This window comes from Diceros bicornis, chromosome 19, assembly GCF_020826845.1.
Source record: "Diceros bicornis minor isolate mBicDic1 chromosome 19, mDicBic1.mat.cur, whole genome shotgun sequence".
NCBI lineage: Eukaryota > Metazoa > Chordata > Mammalia > Perissodactyla > Rhinocerotidae > Diceros > Diceros bicornis.
The window spans coordinates 21,322,564-21,348,907 of NC_080758.1; the positions used below are offsets into that span (position 1 = coordinate 21,322,564).

Consider the following 26,344-nt stretch of genomic DNA (forward strand, 5'->3'; position numbering starts at 1 on the left):
CACACTGGAGTGCCAGAAAAGCTTTGCTTACTCTGAGAGACTGGGCCATTTTCTCAGGATTCCATATACCTCTTGTGTTTCTTTTTTTTTTCCTGAGGAAGATTCACCCTGTGCTAACATCTGTTACCAATCTTCTTCTATTTTGTATGTGAGCCACCACCACAGCATGGCCACTGACAGACAAGTGGTGTAGGTCCGCGCCCAGGAACCAAACCCAGGCCGCCAAAGCGGAGCGGGCTGAACTTAACCACTAGCTCACTAGGGCTGGCCCTATATTTCTCATCGTTGGCAACACTTTCAGAGAATGATGGTTTTGAGTCCTACTCCACAAAACGAGCACTCTGGTCAGTCAAGTTTGTGGTAGGCCACATACCTCATTGAAAAGTCTGAGTATTCCTGCAATAAAGAATCCTGTTTAAATTTATCTGCTCCATCATTTCCCAAACTGAACACAGAGCCCTTTTTATGAATGCCTCTTAGTAGTTCACATTGAGTTGAAATTTCAAACATACCTAGGGTTGTTAAGGAGGTTACATTTTTATGTTTTCAATTCATCATTGCATTGACAGCCACTTCTCAAGGTACACCTTCTAATGCCCCCATACTCCCTGTAGAGAAATAGTCATATAACAAAGCAGTCAATTTAGAATCTGAAAACCTGTATTTAGAAATTTTTTTTTTAATTTTATTTTTTTCCCCCAAAGCCCCAGCAGATAGTTGCATGTCACAGCTGCACATCCCTCCAGCTGCTGCACATGGGACGCGGCCTCAACACGGCCGGACAAGGAGTACATCGGCAAGCGCCCGGGATCCGAACCCAGGCCGCCAGCAGCAGAGCACGTGCACTCAACCTCTAAGCCACGGGGCCGGCCCCATGAAAACCTGTATTTAAATGCTTGTGTCACTGTGTACCAGCCACGTGACCTTGAATATGCCACTTAATCCGAGCTTCAGTTTCTTCACCTGAAAATTGGGAATAACAGCTGTCCAACCGCTACACTGTTGTGAGGATCAAAGATAGCACATAAGAAATTATCTAAATCTGCAAATGGTTTCAAATAACAATATGTTTATTCGAGGCTTAGGCCAGAGCTGTTTACAACTGGACATGAACCAGTTGTCTGGTCTGCTTCACAGCCCAGATTATGGCACTAACCCAGCAAATGACCTGGTGCACGCATGAAAACCTGCACGTGTCCTCGTGATCCAGGTGCATCAGCATGCGTCTATGCAGCAGACAACACCCTCCGCTATTACAGATCTCTTCTGCTCTGGCCAAATCAGAGGAAGAAGCTATCATTTAACTCCCTTCCTTTTGTCTGTCCACACATATGACACTAGACAAAAACAGAATTCCACAGCCATACCAATCCTGATTAGCAAGGTGTAGAAACCAGTTGCATTGTCTGCCACTGCACTAAGAATCTGGGATAATTATCAGTGTCCTCTTTTCCCCTACTACAGGATATTGGATTGCTAAATCATTGTCAATACACCCATCTGATGAAATTAGGCCCATAGAGGCCACTAGAGTTAATATCAGGGGTGAATTCAGGAACGCACACTAAGGCCTTCTTTGGCCGAGAAGCAGAGAACCAAGGTCCTTGTCTAAATAGCTCAAGCTGGGCCGGCCCCGTGGCTTAGCGGTTAAGTGCATGCGCTCCGCTACTGGCGGCCCGGGTTTGGATCCTGGGCACGCACCGACGCACTGCTTCTCCGGCCACACTGAGGCCGTGTCCCACATACAGCAACTAGAGGGATGTGCAACTATGACATACAACTATCTACTGGGGCTTTGGGGGAGAAAAAAAGGAGGATTGGCAATAGATGTTAGCTCAGAGCCGGTCTTCCTCAGCAAAAAGAGGGGGATTAGCACGCATGATAGCTCAGGGGTGATCTTCCTCACAAAAAAAAATAAATAAATAGCTCAAGCTTTTTCTTTGAAAAAAGACAAGCTAGAGCAGATGAAAAGACCTGCGATTTCTGGCAAGTCTCCTCATTCAAACTATAGAGACAGTAACATCAATATTCATATTGCTAAGGAAGGTATGACCCTGATACTTGCTTTATGTCTTCTAACTTTTCAGTGGATATTTTCTCTTTTACAATTTGGATCATCTACTCCTTCCCCACCCCAACACTATAAAAAAACTCGGCATAAATAGCCACCAGGTAACACACTCCTGGAGTTAAAGAGAAAAATGCCAGAGAGCAAAAAAAAAAAAAGTACTTGAGCAATCACCAAACAAAAGTTGTTTATATTTATTTAATGCTAACAACACAGATATCCTAAAAAAGAAACAGACAATTAAGAAACAGAGTTTTTTCTAAACAGGATTTTGATCAAAAAAACTAGTGATTCAAACCTCTAAAACAGAAGAGCACACAAATCTATATAAATGCAAAACATATTTTACCTCTTACCGGAATTAACCTGAGAACCCCTAAACATTCTCTTTAAAAGATATCAATATTAAAATCGTGCAAAGAAACTGTACCCATAGTGTTTAAACCATAAAAACCAATACCTGGTTTATACATGACAAAAATAAAAGAAAACGAAAGCATGTAAAATAATGTGCAGTTTATAGAATTCAAAGGAAATCAGGGTAACTAAGTCAGGCAGAAGAAGGCAGTTCGGGACAGGAGACCTTTGTAAAGCAGGACGCTCTGACCGTGTCCACTGCGAGCCCGGATGAAGCCAGGGGCTCTGAACACTGAGCAGTCACTGATAGGAGGGATAAAGTGCGATATCTCTAACAGCCAGCAAATCAACTGATGCTCTGGCAAAAGTTCCAGAATGAAAACCGAGGTAGTTTTCAGTGAGGAATGTTCTCCTTGAGAGCATGGCCAGCATGTGGTTGAGCCGGGACCTGATACCAGCCAAGTGAAACTGCCGCTCTTGATTCAAGTTTCTGAATGAGTCTCTTAAGCACAGATCCAAGTAGGGGGCAGCCCAGTACTTGGGATGTCCAGGAGGGACGAAGTCAGTGGCTCCGATGGAAGTCTGGGAGCCGATGGAGCTTGCCATGGAGCCTTGGGAAGACAGAGAGGAGGAGGACTTCAGACTGGAGGACCGCGACACAGACATCTTTGATACCGGTGACCCTTCTTTAGACTGGGTTCCCTGAGAAAAGAGAACATACTCGTCCACGTCAGTCTGGGTGGTGGCCGACGTGGACCGAACCATGGTTTGGGAGCTCGCCACCCTGGTGGTGACTGTGGTTTGTGTCCCAGCACACGTGGTGTTGGTACTGGTTTGTGTTCCTGCATCGCTCACACTCACTGCTGGCATCTCCTCCCCTGGCTCTGTCTGAGTGGCGGCATCAGTCACTTTTCCACCCTCTGGTTCATCCTTGCGGCTGCTGAAGTAGTCTTCCTCACTGATGGTGGAGGACTCGGAGTCGTGGTGCCTGGCCTCTGCCCTGCCCTCGGCGGGCGCCTCGCACTCCAACTCAGCCTTCTTGGGGGTGCTTGAGAGCCTGGCCAGACGCAGCCGCAGCAGGTTGCCCAGCGTGAGCTCCTTGGACAGTGGTTTTCGGTCAACTAGATGGTCAAACCTGCCACTGATGCGGAAGTTGGACAGGAGTTTGGAGCTGATGGGCTTTGATTGTGCATATAAGATTCGGAACTCCAGATCAAAGTGTTCAACCACTTGGCCAGACAGAATGACCAAGTTACTGCTATTTAATTTGCCGTCTGTCCATGTAAAACTTAAGGATTAAAAACAAACAAACAGAAGCTGGTAAGGATGAGCAACCTTAGTTTACTTATTGTCCAAGAGTAATAAAGCCCAGATATCCTGGTACATAAGAGTCACAACGCTGGTGATAGCACACCTACATTTAGTGTGAATTCAACCGGCTTTAACAAGTATATAGCATACGCACACATAAACAAATGTTAACATAAAGTAAAAAGGCTAACTGTTTAACACCACACTGAGACTCGCACATCCTCAGCCTCAGAGTTGTTTTTTTTTTTAAAGATTTTATTTATTTATTTTTTCCCCCGAAGCCCCAGCAGATAGTTGTATGTCGTAGCTGCACATCCCTCTAGCTGCTGCATGTGGGACGCGGCCCCAGCATGGCCGGAGAAGCGGCGCGTCGGTGCGCGCCCGGGATCCGAACCCGGGCCGCCAGCAGTGGAGCGCGCGCACCCAACCGCTAAGCCACGGGGCCGGCCCAGCCTCAGAATTTTTAAAAAGTAGAAAGGGCTTCTAAAATATTCAGGCCAGCGCCCGCATTTTAGAAGTGAGGAAACCGGCTGACACGTGTCACCACTGGGAGCTAGTGGGAGACCCCAGATTAGGCCCAGGGCCTTAAGAATCGATGCTGTTTGCACAAAGAGAGATGGTATTGTGATTCTAATGCTGAGCTGATTAGCAGCCATGTGCCCCTGCCTGTCCAGCATCCCTTTTCCTTCCTCTCGTGACAGAACCCCGGCCATCCCAGCTGAGAAGACTTGCATTTATGTGCCCTCTCCAATCACAACAGGGGTGGGCATATGACCCAGGTTGGCCAGAGTATCTTATCCCCTTGGATGTGAGGATCTATCCAGGGTGGGCATGTGACCCAGCTAGGACTAAGTAATTTTTCAAGCACTGATACCAGTGCTAGGAGAAAGAAAGTCTTTCTTTGGGAGATAGCTACTAAAGGCCACAGAAGTAAGCCTGGATCTTTGCCTTCAAATGGAGAGCCTGACTGAGAATAAAGATCCACTAGAGAAAAGCAGAACTGGGAGACAGTGTTCTGATAAATATATGGCCTCTAGGTCAAGACGAACTGAAAACCAACTGGACCTTTCTACACTTCCAAGTTACGTGAGTCAATAAAATCCATTTTGCAGAAAGTAGTTTAAGTTAGCTTTCTGCACTTGCAATCACCCCATTCATACAGAGATTTATATTAAAAGTAGTATGTTTTAAATGAGAGTCATAAAACATAGTATCAACTGTCTCTCGCAACCAAGAATCCTGGCTAATGCACAGTCTGCCTTGAGAACTGGCTTCAAAGCCTGAGAAGGAAGATTCCTTTGAAAACTCTCAATGAGATAATGTAAATAAGACACCTATCCAACACCAGGATTATAAAATATCCTCAACAAATGGAAGCTGTAATCTTCCGCCTCCTACCTGTAGAGGGTAGTTTTTATATTTTTATATTTTACAATAGCCAAAAACCATTTGGAGCTAAGTTTGGTTAATATAGATAAATGCTACTTTGGGTGAAAATCTAGTTTCCTCCTGTTATTTAAAAACTCCTTATGAAAGGAAGTCTCAAGGAAGAGTTCACCCTTTGTTCTGAGCCATGATGGTACTATTTGAAAAGAAACGCATCACGAGTGTCTTGATCGTATTGCCTCATTTTCCACAAATCTTTGCATGACCACCTTTACCCAGAGCTGACATACAATTATCACTCAGGAATGTGCATTTCTTCAAAAATGAGTTTTTCTTTTTTAAACTCAAGAGACACAGCCCGTGCATACCATCAGACAATCTAAGGCAGAGGCAGCAAACACACTTCCATTTGAGCCGCATAAGTACAAATGTTGTATCCTAACTTCTGAGATGAGTGTTAACCGCTCGTTATCTCCACCCTCTATTCAATTCCCTGCACTCTACTAAGACGCCATTGCCAACGTGAGGCTTCAAAGGTGGAGCCAGATACATGGATCAGTACTTTCCAGACTAAAGCACTAAATTTACAAGGCTTGAAGCGAGGTGAAGGATTTAAGTGTAAGGCGACAGCTTCGGCTCTGCCCTCCACACTGATGCTGATGCCTGCAACTGCCCTTACCTTCAAGGGAGCAGGGACAAGGGGGGTCAAAGTCCCCAAGGAACAGGACTCGAGATTGTTCCTGTCACTGTTAACCCCAATTCATCCACTGCAGGCCTGGCCCATTTTCAAAACCTCTTATCACTAATTTTTCATCTTGAATCTAGGACTCTGGGGTCTCCAAGCAAGTTTCAACCTCTGCACTTTAGTTTTGTGGACCACAGGGCAGGGGAGGTAACCCTCACCCTGACTACCTCCTGCAGGAAGAGGCTTTGATTAACCTGCTCACTTACTCATAAGCTACTCATTCATTGGAATGCTTGGCCATAAAGGCTTGCATTGAGAGGAAAAAGAAGCTTTTGCCTTTATAGCATGCTTCTTCTAAAAAGTTGAGATTAATAAGCTTGGACAGGTTAGAATCTTACCTGTAGGAGCCTGTAGCCACTCGAATGCCATCAATCAATGTGAACTTTTCATGAACCTTCCCAACAATTTTAGTTCCTGACCTCGCATAGTAGATATTTCCAGTAATTGTCCGAACTGTCATCAGCTGTTGGCGGGGAAGGGGGAGAACAAGAAATGAACGATCCAGAGAGCAAATGATTAAGACAAGAGGGCTTAGTTCACAATTCCCAAACAGACCAACTTACTGGCAGATGAGTGGCCCGTGGTCACCATTCAGTAACAAGGCACCCAGTACACTAGCTAGAGGATTCTCGGGACTCAAATAATGCTGCTTCAAGGTTTTGTCCACCTTCTCAGATGCCCTTTCCTTATATTTATTTTTAAGACCCTTGGTTAATGTGCACATGTGCTCTAAAAGAAGACTCACTTTTGCGGGGGATACTAAACAACAGAATCCAAGAAATGACTTTGAAACAAAATGTGAGGGATAAAATCATCAAAGGAAACACTAGTAATAACATTTTTACAAAGGCTTAAAGAAGCTAAGTTAATATTTCTCCTATTCTTTTGTTTAATAGCATCACTAATGAATAATAGCCCATCCTTACTTACACCCACACCATAATGAGTATAGAGAACAAGAATTTGGAACAAGTCTTCTCTGACACAGGACTTCTGAGGCTGGAACACTTATATCACATGGGGCTGAATCAGCAATGTCACATCTCCTACAAGTATGTATTTACCAAAAAGATACTCTGCTAATAACCTGGGGCTACATATTGCATATGTATGCATAATTATCCTTGTAAAATGACACACATAAATATATATATAATGGTATGCAAAATACTAAGACAATCTGCATTCTTCGGAGCCGATCAGTAGCTATATATCTTTAGAAATGTACACATTCAAATTAAATGTTTAAGATTTTTGTTTGACTCTCTCATTCATTCCACAAAGAAAGCCCCTACTATGTGCCAGGCCTTGAGACAATAGAGATATAAGGCATGCTTCTTAGTATAAGGCATGCTCCTAACTGTCAAGGACTAGAATAGGAGAGAGAAAAGTAATAAATGATAAAAAAAACTATAGCAAGACATAACATCATTCAGAGAAGTGAAAACCTACGTCCACACAAAAACCTGTACACAAATACTCATAGCAACTTTATTCATAACAGTAAAGAAAGAACTGGAAACCATCCTAAAGTCCTTCAGTGGTGAATGGTTAAACAAGCTCTGGTACAACCACACCACATGATACTTACTCAGCAATAAGAAGGAACAAACTATGGACACACGCAACAATCTGGATGGATCTCAAGGGCATTACGCTGAGTGAAAAAAAGCCAATCTCAAAAGGTCATATAATGTACGATTCCATTTATATAACATTCTCTAAATGACAAAATTATAGAGATGGGGAACAAATTAATGGTTGCCAGGGGTTAAAGATGGCAGGGGGGACAAGGAGGGAAGTGGATGTGACTATAAAGGTGTGGCATGAGGGAGATCTTTCTGGTGACGGAATAGTTCTGTATCTTAATGGTGGTTACATATATGTACACATGAGTAAAATGGCCCAAAACTACAGACATTGTACCAATGTCAATTTCCAGGTTGTGATATTGTATCATAAGTTACATAAGATGTAACCACCGGGGGAAACTGGGTGAAAGATACATGGAAACCTCTTTGTACTGTTTGCAACTTCTGTGAATCTGTCATTATTTCAAAATAAAAACAAAAGATAAAACAAAACTATGGCAAGATAAAACATCACTTCTGTGGTATTTCTCACTAAAAGGCATAATCTGAATTAAACCATGAAGAAACATCAGACAAACCCAAATTCTACAGAAAACTAGCTAATAGTCTTCAACGGCATCAAGACTCTAAAAGACAAAGAAAGACCGAGGAACAGTTCCAGGTAAGAGGAAGCTAAGGAGACACGACAACTACAAGGCGTGGCCCTCGACTGTATCCTGGACAAGAAAAAGGGCATTAGTGGAATGATAAGTAAAGTTTGTACTGAGATTTATAAGATGCTAACATTTGGAGAATTTGGGCAATGAGTATTCAGAAATTCCTCAAGCTATTTTTTAACTCCTTTGTAAATCTTAAATTATTCAAAATGAAAATTAAAACAAACAAACAAAGAAAGAATTTGCATAAAGGTACATATACATGACAGGGGGAGGGCTTCCTGGAGGAGGTAATGATTCCTGAGCCGAGCTTCAAAGGATCAACATATAACAAGCATAAAAATACCACCATGGGCAGATTCGGGCGTGAGTCTGGGTGTCTTTCCCTCTGGCACTTATCTGAACGTTGTGCAGGCCTCTGGGATTGGGGACAAAGCACTCTTGAGCGCGTGCACACAAATGTGTGAACCAGTTCCTGCAGACAAGACACTCAACGTTCTGAACCAGCCGCAGAGCCAGGGCATGGCAGAAGAAGTCAGTGCCCACCTGGTGAGGGTGCAGATTCAACAGCACAGACACACCCTGGTGAGAGAAGATGGTGCTTCCCTAGGAAGAAGTTAAGATGCTGCAAAAATTGGTGAGGCCAGAGGTAGAGACCTTTTGACCCTTCCTAAAGGATCTGGACACCCGTGAAGGCAGCAACCAGCAGTGGCAACTGAGTCAGTAAATACTCCTCAAGTTCTGCTGAGTAGATGAATCAGAGCCAATCACTTGATCAAAGTTGTGGCCAAAACTACTCTGTGATTTTCCTGCTGCTAACACACAGCCTTCATTGCAGAAACAGCACCTTGAAATTAAACACTGACACCTTCAATTTCTTCACCTGGCTCTATATGGGCAGTTATAGACTGAATATTTGGCTAGATGATAATGTACTTTTCCACACCTGACTTGTGTTTTCCTTGGGTCCACCTGATCTCATTTTTTAATTGACTTCTGGGTCACATGGCTGGCTTGTTTCATTTGGTCTCCAAGCTCCTATCCTACCTCCATCACGAATTTGCTTTGCGGCAGTAATGACAAATTAGTAACTACCTAATTAAACCCAATCTTCAGTTTCCTCTTTAGGGAAAACAACCAAGGAGAACTCTGTGGGAGAGGTTAAACAGCCACAATTTTTCAAACCAAATTGCTTGATAATAACCAGGAGGTAAGTTTATGTCCCCTATGCAGTAACCCACAGCACGAAAGCCCAAATTCTTTGTTCTGTTTGCTCACTGCTTTATTTCCAATACCTAGAACAGTGCGTGGCTCATAGTAGGTCACGTAGGTGATGAACTAAGTTGAGGAATTAAGTTCCAAAGGTTAAGCTGCTTAATTGTAAGCACACAGGTTAAGTTGCTTAATTTAAAAAAAAAAAGAATGGTGTTAATAAATATGACCATTTTTCTTGCCTCTTTCCACTGAAGAAAACAAGCTAACTAAGCTGTGTAACCTTATACTTCAATACTTAAGTTCAAATTACTTTCATGGTCAGAGCAAAAGACATAAAAGCCTAATTTTAAAATAATGAGAAATGAGAAGTGGCCTGTGAAGGTGATTAAGAACACTGGGGCTGGGGGCCAGCCTGGTGGTGTAGTGGTTAAGTTTATGCCCTCTGCTTCAGTGGCCCGGGGTTTGCAGGTCCGGATCCCAGGCATGCACCAGCGCACCACTCGTCAAACCATGCTGTGGCGGCATTCCATATAAAGTAGGGGGAGATGGGCACGGAAGATGGGCCCAGCGCCAATCTTCCTCAGCAAAGAGAGGAGGATTGGCAACAGATGTTAGCTCAGAGCTAATCTTCCTCACAAAAAAAAAAAAAAAAACACTAGGGCTGGAGGCGGGCAGACAGACAGGGAGCCAAACCCCAGTCCCACTACTTTGTAGTTGTAGACACTGGGCTCTCTGTGTCACCACTTCCCCATCTAAAACATGGGTATAAAGTTACCACTTACCTGGTAGGGCTCTGTGAGGTTTAAGTTGCTTAACATTTGTCAAGAGCCTAGGAAGGTGCCAAGGACAGAGCAGGAGCTCCACAACGGGTGGTCGTTACAATCAGAACTGGAGCCTACCAGAGCCACTGTCAAAGCCACGCCTTCCAAGGCTGCCTGTCACCATCACCAGTCGAGCTCCTTTTTAGGAGGCAGCACGACGTGGAGGAGAGGCCGAGGTTTGAATCCTGACTGTCGTTTCTTTCCTGTGAGACTTCAGGCAAATGACTTTGCTCACGGCCTCAGTTCCCTCTCGTAGGTGGGGATACCACCACCAACCACCATGTAGATGGGTCATTATTTGTTGACTGTGGTGAAATGAGAAACAGTGTAACACAAACCTTTTCCTGTTCAGGATGAACTTTCAGATCCATGCACATATCCAAAAACTGGGAGAGCAGGGCCTGGTCCAGAAGGATGTATACAGCCACTCCCTGCTTCCGACATATTTCCTGCAGGTCTCTGAAGATGTCGATGTCAGTGAACACATCCATCACCACAGCAATCACCTACAGGGGGAGGGGAGGGGAGTGCACGCTGTCACCTCACGAGAACCCCACCATACAGCTCGTTGTCTGACTCTGGGCCCCATCTCAGAGCTGGGAAAGGATCCCCAGCCTACAATATCCTTCCTTCTCCTTCTGAAATATTGGTTTTCCCCCACCACAGACTCCTCTCCACCCACAAAGATGCTCAGGCCACTGTATCCTACAAACCTTGACTTGGCCCAGCTAACCCTCCCAACCGCCTCCAGCCACTCTCCTCCACACTGGCAAATTTCTCAAAAATATAGACTAACCCACTGCCCTGCAGTCCTATGAACCTGTTTCACTCAACTTCTCTTCCTTAACTAAAACTCCCACCTTACAGGCCGGGCTCAGGCCAGCAAGCTGTCTAGGTTCTGCACCTAACACACCGTCATCTTAGGCATGTTGCTTCTCCACCAGGTTCAGTGTTCTATGTCTATAAAACAATAAAACCTTAGCTTCTCTCTGAGGCCCCTTCTGGGTGTAACATTCTCCAAGTCTGTGATTTTGATTATCTGATTTTGGATCATAATTTGATTTTTTATTACAATCTAGAAAGGCCCACCCCATCCACCACCAACTCATGGCTTGAAACTGATCAAACCAGGCAAGCAGATTCTCCCATCTTCCGCCTCTACTAACGCTGCATAGCACATTTTCACGTTCTACTCCCTCCACTAGTGAGGATCTAACCACATAGCTTCTACAGCACCAGCCTCCCCTCTATAAAAGGTGGTCTCTGTAGTTCTTTGGTATCTGTCCACAGTGCAAGCCTGCAACAAGAACAGGGAAATATGTCCTAAGGATTCTGCCCTGAGGCTTGGACTTCTCCCCCAACGTGGCTCCATCATGCCTCCTGATCCATTTTCCACACTCAGCACTAGACTACACTTAAGAGCTGCCTCAGCCATGTGGCCTTGGACAAATTACAGCTGTTTCGAATGTCTGTTTTCTTAGCACAAAATCAGTCTGCAATGAGAACTAAATGACTATGTTACAAAAGACCCCTTAAGTATCTGTTCATTGATTCACCTTACCAGCCCAGAGTTCAAGCCATCCAGACAGCTCAACTCAGGGAGACACACCCGCCAACTCCCAGCTTTCCTTGCTAAAGAAAGACTGCTCCAGCCGCAAAGCCTCTAATCAGACCCTTTGCAGATTGAAAACTGTGGTCCTCAGCTAACCCCTGGCAGGGCTGTGGGGGAGTCAAAGCACCAGGCTTAGAAACAAGTCCCTGCAAACCGAGTCAGGGCTGGGGGTGTTAGCCAAAGAAACCGCTCCCTGAATCCCAGGTTTGGAGCTCTCCTGCAGTCTGGAGCTGAGTACTGCTCCTTCCTCCTGATCAGCAGTAAAAACTTTTCTCTTAGCATCATATTAACTTTTTCTGAATGTTACGGTAATTTATTTATAGGTCTCACCTCTTCTACGGGAACAGAGGTCCTCATACGGGACTGATTCATCACCGTGGCCCCAGAGGACTCGGGACGGTACCTGACAGTCATTAGCCACTAAGCATAGAGAGGCTGAAGCAGAAACACAGAGACAAAGAGGCGATTTTGCTGTCTTTCTCCAAGACCCCCAAGTCTCATCTACCAGGATGAGGGACTCTGCTCCTGGGAAGTCACTGCTTTGAAGGAGTCTGGAAAGACCAATTTCTCTCTTGGGCTGCCGTCCCCCTCGCCTCCCCAATGTTGATGAAGCCCCAGCTGCAAGCTATTCTTGGTAAAGGGTACAGCTAAACCCAGTGGACACAGTGATTTAAAAAATAACAAGCACGGGGCCGGCCCTGTGGCTTAGTGGTTGAGTGCGTGTGCTCTGCTACTGGCGGCCCAGGTTCGGATCCCGGGCACACACCAATGCACCACTTGTCAGGCCATGCTGAGGCCACGCCCCATATACAGCAACTAGAAGGATATGCAACTATGACGTACAACTATCTACTGGGGCTTTGGGGGAAAAACGAAAAAAGGAGGAGGATTGGCAATAGATGTTAGCTCAGAGCCGGTCTTCCTCAGCAAAAAGAGGAGGATTAGCATGGATGTTAGCTCAGGGCTGATCTTCCTCACAAAAAAATAAAATAAAATAACAAGCGTACTTTCTGAATTGGTGGAATCTTCAGAAGTTTATATCCTCCGATGCGTTTTTACATGTTCTATTTTGAGTTGTGTCTATCCCATTCATTCAGCTTATGTAACATGGTGGTTAAAAGGCAGAAAGGCCTGGGCACAGATCCCAGCTCTGTGGCTTACTGGCTGCGTGACCCTGGGCAAGTTGCTTAATCTCTAAGCCTCATTTTCCCCCTCTGGAAGATATGGATCATAGCACCTATGTCAAAGAGCTGTTGTGAGCATTAAATGAGACAAACCACGTAAAGGGCTTAGCTCAGGCATGAAAAGGTGTTCACTTATACAGCCAGCATCTCTTCCGAGTCCACTGTGGGCTGAACTCTGAACTAGGCAGAAAGATGGCTATAAAGAATTTGACATAGAGGCTGGCCTGGTGGCACAGTGGTTAAGTTCGCATGCTCTGCTTTGGCGGCCTGGGGTTCGCTGGTTCAGATCCTGGGTGCGAACTGCTCATCAAGCCATGCTGGGCGGTGTCCCATGTACAAAGTAGAGGAAGATGGGCACGGATATTAGCTCAGAGCTAATCTTCCTCAGCAAAAAGAGGAAGATTGGCAACGAATGTTGGCTCAGGGTCAATCTTACTCACCAAAAAAGAAAAAAAAAAGAATTTGACATAGACCCAACTTATCCACAAAGAAAGGACATGATGCAGGGAAGCCAAATGATACATAACGGGCAATTAAATCAGGAGAACACTTATGGGGGGCAGTGGCGAGACACTAAAGCCTCTCCCTTGCAGCGGTGGACACACCACAGGCACTCAAATGTTTATTACAGAGGGACTCCTGGAGGAGATGGCATTTGAGCTGAATCACAAGTAAGGACGAGATTTGGACAGGAGAGGAGTGAAGGGGAGGGCATTCAGGCAGGAAGCCAAGTGATGACAGAGGAAGAGGTACGAAATGATGGGGTATGCACCAGTTTGGCTGGAACGAGGAGTATGCATGAAAGGGAGTGACAGGACCTGACTGGGAGACGGGTGAACAAGCAAGACCATAGGAGGCCTTGAGTGCCAACCAAGGAAGCAGTGTCATACAGGCAACGGGGGAGGAGGTTCAAGAAGAATGCCGAGTTCAAAGTGATGAACCCAGCAGGGCAGAAGCTGACATGGCCCCACCTCCTCCACATAGGGCCACACACCCAAGTGCCCACAACACAGCAGCACTTAGGTATTTTTTAGGTTCAGCAAACATCTAGGAGGACTAAAAACCAAAAGAAGAAAAATCAGTGATAGAGGTTTTGACGATGGGCCAGGCAGGAAGCAACGGGGGTTGAAGAGAAGGGAAAGGGGCCTGTGGGAGAGCTGAGCAATGGACTGCCAAGTAATGCTACCATTACAAGCAACAGGCTGGGGGAGGAAAGAAAAGGGAGTGGGTGGCAAGAGGTAGTGGCAGAGTTAGGTCCACACAGAGGAAACAAAAAAAGAAACAAGCTTCAGAGAGAGAGGCTTCGAAACTGATCATGAAGTGGCAGTGAAACCTTCGTAGAGGGGTTCTGCACGCACAGGCGTAGGAATGCGAGTAGCGCGCACAGGAGAAGCCAGAGGAAACCAATCTAGGGTCAAGCCCTGCCCTCAGGACACCTGGCCCAATGAGGGAGAGAGGAGACAGCACGGGTGACACCGTGCATGGGGCCCCTGGACAGGCACCCAGGGTGCCACTGGGACAGAGCCGGGAGAACCCACCAGCTGGCCGGGTTACAGAGGGCTGGAGGGTGGCTGCGGCGGGGACGCGGGAGCAGGGCCCACGGTGTAAGGCACCTGCCAAACTGAATTTTGACTCAGCTCTTAACAACTGTACAAACAACACCTTTGTTAGGCAGTGAGTAAGTACCGAATTTGCTATTAGTTTCATTGTTTGGTTTTTCTTTCTTTTTTTGAGGAAGATCAGCCCTGAGCTAACATCCATGCTAATCCTCCTCTTTTTGCTGAGGAAGACCAGCGCTGAGCTAACATCCACTACCAATCCTCCTTTTTTTTTTTTTTCTCCAAAGCCCCAGTAGATAGTTGTATGTCATAGCTGCACATCCTTCTAGTTGCTGTATGTGGGACGCGGCCTCAGCATCGCCGGAGAAGCAGCGCATCGGTGCGCGCCCGGGATCCTAACCCGGGCCGCCAGTAGCGGAGCACACGCACTTAACCACTAAGCCATGGGGCCGGCCCTCATTGGTTTTAAAGCCTTAACCTTTCCTTTGTGTGTTGAAAATAATTTGGATTTGATCACTGGTTCCTAACATGCATGGGGTGTTTACAGGGTTGAGGGAGGATTTTTCTTCCCGACTCCGCCTGTACCCACATGCCCTCATCTTGTCCTAGAGCAGGACTCAGTAAAAGACTTCCGTAGGAGGAACAGCCCTGTGTGCAGAAGCAATCAGCAGGAAGGCCTTCTTTCCTTCAAGACTCCAGCCCCGCTCCCCTATACTGCCCCCATCAGCTCCCTCCAGCCCACATGCAACCAACCCCTGCAGAGTTGGACTGGACCTGGGGCTTTTCGATCTCTGAAGGGACAGTCTCTTCACTGAGCTGAACAATGACCTGGACTCATTCACTAGCCAGCAGAGTGCCTGCTTTCCAAGGCCGGACACCTCTTCTAAGTGCCAGTGTTCATGCTGCAGGCTGCTGGGCCGTAGAAGTACACCTGGACTTAAAAGACGGCATAGAAACCCGTCATTGCTCAACTCCCTGAGGCATAATGTAGGATGGACAAGGGAGAGACACATCAGGAAGGCGGGCATCCCATACCCATCAAGTGCCCATGTGGGCACTGCCCTCTCCCAGCCCGTTCTGCACAGAGCCTGCCCACTCTCTTAGGGCTAGAAAGCTCTACAAGTGGTGACTTTTGAGTCTATTCCAGGGTCGATGCCCATCAGCAACTCACAACATGATGCCTAAGGAGGAAACACCAGCTGTCAGAGGCCTGGATGGCTGATCTGCTGCCAGGTACCCCACACTGTTCCTGCACTTCTCCAGCCACGTCTGGAGCAGCCACACCTGTGCCAAGTCCATGTCTGTAACCATCACGGGTGACAAAACCCCAAGCCTTACCCCCTCAATCACTCCAACTATCTCTTGCTGATTTATACCAAGGGACTCGGTGATCCACGGAGTTACGGAGTAGTGATCATACTGTGGGTATCCTCCATCTCGGGGAAAGGCACAGACCCTGTTTACATGACTTTTCACATAGAACTGGAATCTCCACCACTTGCCTTCTTGCACAAAAGCTCTAAGGGGATATCTAGAGATTTCAAAACCCTACTAACTGTTATCCCCAATTTACAGATGAGAATACTAAAGCTTGGAGAAGTTAGGTAACTTGTTCAAAGAGACACACTTAAGCAACGCAAGGGTTGGAATTACAACCTGGGTCTGGGCGACGGCAGAGCTATCTATTTAAAAAGTGTTAGATTAACTATTATTCCAAACAAGTCTAATGTTCAGTCTTCAAATGATTGAGAGCTTGGAATAAATCCTGAAAGGATCAGTAGAGTATTCCATAAAGTACATGGGATCAAGTAATAATAAATACGTGGGATCAAATAAAGTACATGGGATCAAGCCCACCTCAGGGGATGATTACTAATAACAAAATAATCACAGAGGAAACATTAAGGAAACTTTGAACACCCTAGGACACCGGGCACCTTCTCTCTCTGCAAGTAGTACTGCTGACTAATTCAGAATGGACTAAATTAGGAAACCTTGGGAAGCACAGACATTACATGAACAGGCTGCAGAATTAGACCCGGATTTGGATCTGGCTCCTCCACTTTCGAGCACCGTGGACCCTCCAGCAAGTTACTTAAGTTCTGTTGGCTTCTACGATATGCAAATACTACTACTCATCTTGTAGTGTTTGAGTGTTCAGTCAAGAGAAACCACATAGACACTTGACAGTTCCTGGCATATAGAAAGCCCTCCTATGGCAGCTCGTCATATTCTCAGTCCCAATTCTGCCACTATCTCTGGGCAAGTCATTCTACCTGAGCTCACTGTCTTCAAACAAGGCCCCTTCTAGCTCTGAAGTCTGATTCATGCACCCTCAATGGGCTCGTCTGGACCCTGACCAGGCATATCTGCAGCCTCAAGGGGCCACTCAGAGCCAGTCATTCCAGTTCTCATTCCAGCTCTTCCTCTGCATGAAGCAGGAAGCTCGTGTCATACCCCTTCCCACTGCACTTGTTTCCCTCCCTTCCCACCCATTGTCATAAAGCAAGGACATGTGTGCAACATGCTTGGAATTCTACCAAAGGTCTGTGCACACTCGAAGATGTGTCAACCTGTCCAGTGGTCAACAATGGCCTGTCTGCTGAATTCCTCATTAACCACACGACACTCAGACTCGACTTCCTTCAATTCTTCAGGGCTCTTGCCACTTCTTCTGGAGATCCTCTTGCTAAAAAAGCAAAAGATATATTTTCTCCCCATTTACTACATGTTTTAAGAGAACAGATATCTCCTCGGGATTTCTTTAAAAATCTTTAAATAACTATCTTGATATCATCTTTGGGGTTTAAAAATGAAAAGACTATAAATTTCCACAGCAAAATCTAAATTTGTTTGTACATGTTCTTTTCTCCCAGTTTCATAGGCTGTTATTATAAAATTAACAATTTAAGTATCAGATCAAAGTGTTGGTGGAGCCGCAGTCTGCAGAGCAGCACAGTGCCTCTCTGGAAAAGGCAGGGGCCGGGGGGAGCCACAGAGGTAGAGGGACTGAGCGCACACAGCTGCATTTCCTCTGCACTCTTCCAACATGAAGTCCATAGGTGGGCTGGGCTTTTCGAAAGGGAGGGAAAAGCATCAAGAGGTGTTTTGGGGGGAAGGGGTTTATCATCCTGAGTTACTTTTATTTTATAATCATGTAAAACATTTGCCTGGTTCCAAAATGCAATCTAACAAAGCAAGGTACATTCTGAGACACCTAGCTTCCATCCTTGTCCCTTCTCTCCTTCTTCTTCTTTCCCTTGCTCCCTTCCCATTAAAATAATAATTTCAATTAGTTTTTGGTTTATTCTTCCATTTTTTAAAATATAAATAAGTATGTATAAATATACTTGTTCAATATAAACAAGTATGCGTGTTACACATATACATAGGTATGAGTGTGTGTGTTCACATCCCCCCGTAGATAAAAGGTAGCACATGACATGCTGCTCTAGACAAATGCTGTCCAACAGAACCTTCTGAAATGATGGAAATGTCCTCTATCCGGGCTGTCCAACATGGTAGCCCCTTGGCACAGGCGGCGAGCGAATACTTGAAATATGGCTAGTGTGACAGAGAAACTGAATTTTTCATTGTATTCCGTTTTAAGTCATATAAATTTAAATAGCCACACGTGGCTAATGGCTACTGCACTGGTCAGTGCAGTTCTAGACACTTCATAACAGAAGGTAGAGCTAGTCCTCATTCCTTTCCCGGCTGCAGGGTATTCCACTGTATAGAAGGTCAGTTTACTCACCAATCCTCTACTGAAGGATGTCTGAGCTCTTTCCAGTCTTTTGCTGTTATAATTAGTGCTGCAACAAACAGCCCATTGCAATGCCTATTCTTATTTTTGCCAGTGTATCTCTGGGGTAGATACAGAGACGTGGAATTGCTAGGTCAATGAGTATATACAACTGAAATTTTGCTGAATATTGCCAAATTCCTATCCAGAGGTTCTATCATCTATCATTTGCATCAGGATTTTTAAAAAGCCAGTAAACCCACTACTTTTTCCTGAGAGAATTTATCCTATATCCATAAAGGAACCAGAGAATAATCCTGCAGCTTCTCTACTGTCTGATGGATGCTAGGTGAAAAGAATAAAGAAATGAAATGGCAGACAGAAAGTAGAATGGTGGGTGCCAGGGGTGAGGAGAAGGAGGGAATGGGGAGTTAGTGTTTAATGGGTACAGAGTTTCAGTTTGGGAAAATGAAAAAGAGTTCTGGAGATGGATGGTGGTGATAGTTGCACAATGTGAATGTACTTAAAGCCACTGAATGCACACTTAAAAATGGTTAAAATGGTAAATTTTGTTGTGTATATTTTACCATAATTTGAAAAAAATGAAATGAAATGGCTAACGATTCTAAAATCCTTAACCTGACACATAAAATCAAAAGGAAGGGATAAAAAGCAGCCACACTTAGTCTGGTGGGGAACATTCTAAAGTGATACATCAGTTAGACTTTCTAGGCCAGTGGTTCTTAAACAGGGGCAATTTTGCCCCCCAGAGGACATTTGGTAATGTCTAGAGACTTTTTAAATTGTGGTAAAATATACAACATAAATTTGGCATCTTAATTATTTTTAATTAAGTGTAATCAGTGGTATTAATTACTTTTACAATGCCATGTAACTATCACCACTGTTTCTAAAACTTTTTCATCACTCCATACAGAAACTCTGTAACCATTAAGCAATAACTCCCTATTCCCCCTTGGGAGACATTTTTGAAAGTCATGACTATTTGAGGGAGGGGAGGTTGCTTCTGCCATCCAGTGGGTGGAGGCCAGGGATGCTACTCAACAACCCATAACACACAGGACAGCCCCCTAGGACAAAGAATTATCTGGCCCAAAATGTCAATAGCGGTGAGGTTGAGAAAGCCTGCCCTGGGTTGATATGGGCATCCCTCTGGAACAGGAACTGATCACACTGCACAGGCTCTACTGTAACTCCTAGGAGAGTTAAGCAAGATCAGGAGGATCTTAATTGGATACATCCTCAGGCACACCAGGGGCCTCTGACAGACTGCTCAGCGGCTACTTCTCCTGGTAGGACTCTTCATAAAGGCATGATTGCTTCTACTAATGCTCAGGTTATCAAAAGGACCCAAGGGTGAGGTCATAGCAAAAGTGCCTCTTTGGAACAAAAGCACAAAGGGAACAGGCAGCTGGTGAGAACGATGGCTCTGAGGAGTGTGGAAGCTGCTGGTAGGATGACTTTGCCCATGAACTCCCTCCCATTCAGAAACCAGGAACAGCCCAACAGCCAGAGCAGAAGCACCTCGCCAAATGTGGGCACACAGTACCTCCAGGCACGGTCTCCACTCCCACTGATTTGTGGGGGCCACAGCCCAGCCAAACACTGATTCACATGGCACCAGAGACCAAGAACTGAATGATTCAGCAACAAACACAGTAGTATAGGGATAGATTCTGCAATAGGTGTGTAAGGGAAAAATCCTGTATGGTTTAAAATTACACCAAAAATTTCTTAGGAAGCAAATATCTTGGCTCTCAGAAAGTCCAAAGCAGTTTTTCCTCCAGCTTTGGTGAAGCTCGACCAAGCACCAGGTCAGCAGTCAGCTCGTATTCAGAAGCCATGCTGTACATAAACCTTGTGTTTTTTAAACGTTGTACCTCCCTCAGTGTGGCAGAATGCCCACACTTTGAAAGGCGCACACAAACTGAGCCAGTGGAGAGACTGGCAGATTCACAGCCCCAGTCACGCCTACTCTGGGACAAGTACTTGCTGAGTGGAAAGGCAGGCAGAATCACCCAAACTGTTGCATTATCTTCCTTCCTACCTCTCCCCTCCCCCCAAATGCATGTAGCTGAATGATCAAAGGTGCATATGACTGGTCTCCACCGTGTCTATTGAGCACCTGTGCCCCGCCAGGCGCCCTGCAAGCCTCAATGGCTCAAAAAGCAGCATGAGTCCTGGGCAAGGGTGGACCCTACCCCAGAACTATCCGTTTAGGCTGCAATGCCAGGATTAGACACCGCCATTTACCCAGAGATGCTGGTTTCTTGTGCCTGTACCCTGACCACTCCAGTCTTTTTCCCAAAAAGGGCAGATTTAGTACCGTCACTGTCATTTTCCTGTTTATAGGATACGTAACATGGAAATAAGAAGTCCAAATCTTAAGAAACGTTAAAAATCTTCAGCCTGTTGAAAACCACCAAAGTACCAACCCTTTCTCATGGTAGGGCAGCCACGTGAAGCAGTGATTAAGAGCATGGGCTCGGAGCCAGGCAGACTTGGACTCTAGCCCAGCTGTGTCCCACACTGTGCGATCTTGGGCATGTTACTTAACCTTTCTGTGCCTGGTCTCTTCTTAACTATGGCCTCCTCCCAGGGTTGGGAGGGTTAAATGAGATAATCCAGGTAAAGGGCTTAGCATAGAAACTGACCCCTTGAAAGTGCTCAATCATATCATCAAGTGCTTTTACTGTCGTGATGCAGATGCAGGACGGCTTCTCATCTCGTCCTGAAACAGCCTGAAACCTACATCTTCACGGTCCTCACTGTCTCAGGTACTGGGCTTCCAAGGGTGAGGCCAGAGTCACACAGCCACTCCCGTGTACAAAACGCACATGTCTACCTGGAGCAGCAGCACCTGACCAGCCACCAGCTTAGCTCTCTGTTACCTGTCTCCTCCACAAGCCTCTGTCCGCCTAAGGACAGAGACAGCTCCTTATCTCCACATGGCACAAGGCAGAGCGGGGTGGCTGGCAGTGGTTAAGAGACGCTGTGCCCGTTTGAGTCCTGGCTCCATCATTCCCTAGCTGTGTGACCTCAGGGTAACTTCTCTATGCCTCGATTCTGTCACTTGCAAAATGGAGATAATAATTGCACCTACCTCAAGATTAACTGGAACAGTGCATGGCAGAAAAAGCACTATTATGGTTTTTGTTTTTTTAAATAAAAGAGCTGGTTTCTGAGACCTCAAATTTAGCCTGTCTCAAGTCCAACTCATCTCCCCATCCCTACCCTCAGCCTATTCTCCCTCCTGTATTGGAATTGGGTAGCACTGCTGCCCACTCAAACTAAAAAATCTCAGTCCTCCTCAACTCTTCCTATCCCTCCTTCTCCTTGGCTTTGCCTATTCTCCTGCCTATCCCCTCCGCACCCCAACCACCCTTCCAGGACATCTAATGATCTACCTAAAACTCTCTCCCCGCCCAATCCCCCCGCACTGCCTTCGCACAGACTCTTTTCTCGTGTGTAGATCCCCATGGCCTCCTCCCTACAACCAGCCCAGACATCAGTCTCCCCTCTCTCTAGCCCATCCTCCTCCATGCTCCCAGCAGAATTATTGCTCAGGAACCCCAACCTGATCACGCTCCTCTCCTCTCTCTAAACCCTCAACGGCTCCCCACAGCTCCTTCAAGCAGTGTACAAAGCCCTCGACAGTCTGGCCCCGCTCTCCACCGTCAGCCTCCTCTCCTGCCACTAACCCTCACACACTCTCTGATCCAGCTGTGAGGAACCTGGCTGCCTCCAAACACACCAAGTCCTTTCACACTTTTGGGCAGGTCCCTATCCTCTGCCTTGGCTAGGCCCACCCATCCCACCCCCTGTACTCAGCTCTCAGGTCACCCCCACTCCTGCAGCTTTCTTTCTTCAGCCCCTCGCCACTGCCTGTTGCAACCTCCTCACCGCTCCCACCAGCAGACTGTCAACTCTGAAGTGCAGGCAAGAATCATGCCCTTCACCTGTGGCCCCAGCCCCTGGCACAGCGTCTGATACACAGTAGATACCAAAAATGCACGCAATTTGGCATATGGCAGAAATGCTGAAAATCCTCACCAGATTTAAAGATAATGTACCACTTTTCTCCTTAAAATCGCCCAAGTTGCAAATACAGAATCTCAAAGCTATGAGTGGGTAGGTGGACTAGAGCACAGAACAGGGCAGGAGGGTCTACCGAGGAACGTCAGTATTACAGAATGCCCACAGGGCAAAGGAAGTCTGAGTGCCAGCCTGGAGCCCTTTCTAAGGCCAGCACAGGAGGTTACGGACAGTTTTCCCCCTGGCCTTAGCTGCACTGCCCCTTCGCTACCGCTAAAAACCGGAGCTGAGCAAGAGGGCAGGGCAATGCCTCCCTCTCTTTCATGGAGACCTGGTCACTACTTTCTCAAGTTCCAAGTGCCCAAGTTCTCCTCCTGGAGATGAGTTTTGGGAATGCAGACCTACCCCACAATCGTGCTTTTTTCCACCTTTTTAACCTTCTCACTGAACCCACAAGTGTCTGCTGCCCGAAAAGGACCCTCAGCATACCCAAAGCACTGTAGGGCTGATACCAGCCTAGCTGGGAAAAGCCCACATCTACTCCCCCAAGGCACTAGCCCACTGTATCTCCTACCCACTGCCATCCCACCGTCAGGCAGAGAATAACCAGCATCAGGAACACTGGTGAATCAAGGCTTGTTCCCGGACTTGATGTGGATATTGTAACCCACAGCCAGACACACTCATGTACTAGTCTACCAGTTTACCATGGCCTGGGCTTTACATGCCATGTCCCTGGCACAGACAGACAGCCAGGAAGCTGGACACTGCCAGATAGCAAGGTGGCAGCTGACCATGGCTCTGGAGTAAGGTGTCTACCACCACACCCTAGCTGCCCCACTCACCTTGCGAGCTGCATTCTTCTTCCCTGACCCCCGGGGTACCCAGCACTCTACTGCAGTGTCATCCTGGCTGGCAGGGAGATGAAACCTCCCTCTGCACCCCAATACCATGTCACACTGAGACAGACAACTGCACCAAAACCCTCTGGGAATAGAGAGACGACCAAATACAGGAGTGTCTGCATTTTAGAAAGCTGTTGCTAACCAGAGCAGTCCCTAGCCTATGGAAAAGCAAACCCCCTGCTCCACCCATCTGCAGAAGGAGCAACTTCTCCTCCAGTCTGTGGCGGGAGGGAAAGGGACAGGGCTTTCACCTTGCCGCTCTTATATGTGTTTGCTTTCTCCAACATAAGATGAGACGACTAGCAAAAATAGATTTCTAATGCCCACAGCTGTCTCTGAGGACAACCTTTCAAGAACTTTTTCCTAGATGATGCATCTCCTAAGAGGCCCCTGAAAGTGGGATGCAGTGTTGGCTGATAGCCAGATAATTTTGCAATCCGGTTTAGTTTTAACTGAAATTTGGAACTGGAAGTATTTCTGGTCCCCTCTCCCAGAGGATGTGAATGTTAGGAGTTGGACCTTGGACACAATTCGCATCCTTGGAGGCTGAGACTTCTCCCGATCTCCCCTGACACAAGGAGCGGCCAGAGGGATTAGGGACCCGAGGAGATACAATCGGAGTAGCGCAAGTCGGGGACCCCGGGACCACCTGGCCCGCGTTCCCAGCAGGCCTCAGTTTCCCATTCTTGAAGAACGTCCCCCGTCCGACCGGGGACCAAGGCGAACCAAGGGACCCAGCGGGGCCGCTCACCTCTCGCGCGGAGCGGAGCTGCTGGCGCAGCGCGTCCTTGCAGCCATAGGGGCCGCCGGCCCCCGCGCCCCGGGGCTGGAAGTGCGCCTCGACGCGCGTGGCGCCGCGGTAAGCGCCCTGGTAGAAGGCGGGCCAGCCGAGCTCCAGCAGCGGCGGCTCCAGGTCCGACTGCTCGGGGAAGTAGGTGCCCGACGAGCAGTCGTGCGACGAGCCGAAAGAGTCCTCGGCCCCCGCCGCCGCGCCCTCCTGGTCGGGCGGCTCGGCCGCGCGCAGGATGGCGCGCACCTCGTCGGGGTTCAAGAAGCGGCCCAGGCGCTCGCGTCGCAGGAAGGCCGAGAAGGCGTCGGGGCCGCCCGCCACCAGCTCCTCGAGCGCCAGGCGCCGTTCCTCGCTGTACAGCTCGGCCGGGTTGGGCGGCCCGCACGGCGACAGGCAGGCGGCCGGCAGCTCGTCCAGGACCTCGCACCGCAACGCCATGACGCCGCTCCGACAGGACCAGGCTCGGGCGAGCGCGGGCGTGCAGCCGGCTTTATAGCACCTTTGAATCTAGCCGGCCCGCGCCCCGGGCCTCCCATTGGCTGCCGCCCCTAACGGCGGAGTGCACACGCCGCCACGGCCCCGCCCCCTGACCTGCTACTGGCTGCGCCGCGGCCCGGCCCCGCCCCGCGCCCACGCATTGGCTGCGGGCAGCGGCCGAGTCCACGCACTCGCTCCGGAGATGCTTCGCAGCATTTAAACTGGGCCTCTCCACTGCCTCCGATGTAGCCGTGCCTCCTCCGGCCCTGCGGGGTGCCGAGGTCTTCACGGTCAGCTAGAGAGGGTGCCAGGCCTGAGTGGCCGTGCTGTCCGGGGCGGCGACCCAGGCGGCGGAACCCGAACTGAAGCCCGAGAACCGGGCCTCAGCCATCCTAGCGCGCCCCCTGCCGGCCGGCCCGCCCCAGAGCGCGGCCCTTCAAAGGCCTGGGCGGTCAGACCTGGGCCCAGCGAGGAGAGGCTGGAGCCTGCTCCTGGGCACACTGACCGCGCTGATCCTGGGCTTTCAGAGCTTGTGTGTGACCAGCCATGTCACCTTTATCCCCTGCATTTAATCAGTCATTCATTCGTTCAAATATACTGGTCCACCATAATAGTCACTCCTTTGATTACAGCCTCAGGTAGCTTTCTTTTCTCTCACGTCATCCTTTTTTGCCTGGCAAAACCACAACTCTGGTTAAACCCCACTCTCCCCCTACTTTCCACCTGCACCCGTGCAGCAGTATAGGGCTGGGGAAAAGAAAACGCAACCCTGCTGACTGGTTGGGCTTTAAATTCATGATCTCAAGTGGGCCCTTAAGGTTGCCTGCTAGCCTACCTTTCCCTCAGTCACGCTACGTTTTCCTCTCTCCTTGCTTCCTGTGTCACTGGGAAAATAGAAGCAGTCAAGACAAGAAAGTCCACATGCTCCCACCACATCTACCTACCCGTCTGTATCTCTGCCCACTTACAGGGCCTTCTCTTACTGCAGGTGAACTGTCCCTTCCATTTGGGCCCTAGCTGCCAGCTCCTCTACTACTAACCCGTATCTCTCCAGCAATTCTCTTCTCTCTCCTGGATCTTCAATTTCCCTTCTCTAATGGTTCATTCCTATTAGCGTACAAACATGCTGAGTTATTTTTCATCTTAAAACAACCCTGTCTTGACCCTACATTCCTCCAGAGCTTCCTCCTCATTTTTCTTTCTGCTCACTTTGATAGCATAAAACCTCAAACGAGTTGTCTGTACTTGCTGTCTCCAGTTTTCCTCCCATTCTCTCTTGAACCCTGTCCAATCAAGCTTAATCCTCCTCTGCTCTGCCAAAACTTCTCGTCAAGGTCATCATGAGTTCCGCAGTGCTAAATCGAATAGTCTCTTTTCAGACTTCATTTTCTTCATGTAAATGAGAAAGCATATGTGCAACTTTAAAGTGCTTCATAATATGAGAGGTTACCCTTATTATTTAGAAACCACTACACTTTTTAAATGGATGAATGGCCACTCTTCAAAGATAGCTCTGTTCTTCTCATCCTCTCTCCATCCCCAGCCTGTTTGTGAAGTTTTTCAAGCCCAAGTGTGGGCCCTTTGATGTGTCCCTGCTCTGGCATCCAGCATCCACAAGGGTCTAAGAGAGCACCCTTTTCATCCTCTCCCGAGACACCAACAGACTTCTTCACATGACAAAGACAAAGACTGTCACGGTCTGGGGCTGTGCAACCACATAGCTTGTCAATGCCTCTACTGCCTGAGATAAAAAGTGAGAATAACCAGGGTCTTGCCTGCTGTATCGTCATAATAATGCGAAGTAGTATGTAGTATTTTACTTCCCCACTGTAAGCTATATGAGGAGAAGGACTGGTGTGGGGTGG

General features: G+C 47.5%; 1 protein-coding gene across 1 annotated transcript; it reads right to left on the reverse strand.

The window, feature by feature from the left end:
* Window positions 1-2,238: 2,238 nt before the first annotated feature.
* Window positions 2,239-24,448, reverse strand: FAM83D (family with sequence similarity 83 member D). Its single transcript, XM_058562701.1, has 4 exons — window positions 23,964-24,448; window positions 10,490-10,657; window positions 6,206-6,330; window positions 2,239-3,713 (listed from the first exon to the last, which is right to left on the reverse strand). Exons 1-4 carry the CDS (start codon window positions 24,438-24,440, stop codon window positions 2,726-2,728), a joined length of 1,758 nt encoding a protein of 585 aa, XP_058418684.1. The 5' UTR covers window positions 24,441-24,448; the 3' UTR covers window positions 2,239-2,725.
* Between the last annotated feature and the right edge of the window lie 1,896 nt (window positions 24,449-26,344).

Bases quoted from the DNA above. Each gene is read 5' to 3' on its own strand.
- FAM83D (XM_058562701.1), bottom strand. From the start codon at position 24,440: ATGGCGTTGCGGTGCGAGGTCCTGGACGAGCTGCCGGCCGCCTGCCTG. The intron at 10,658-23,963 runs GTGAGCGGCCCC...CTCCCCCTGTAG, and splicing joins AGCTCCGCTCCGCGCGAGAG to GTGATTGCTGTGGTGATGGA. The intron at 3,714-6,205 runs GTAAGATTCTAA...TTAATCCTTAAG, and splicing joins GTGGCTACAGGCTCCTACAG to TTTTACATGGACAGACGGCA.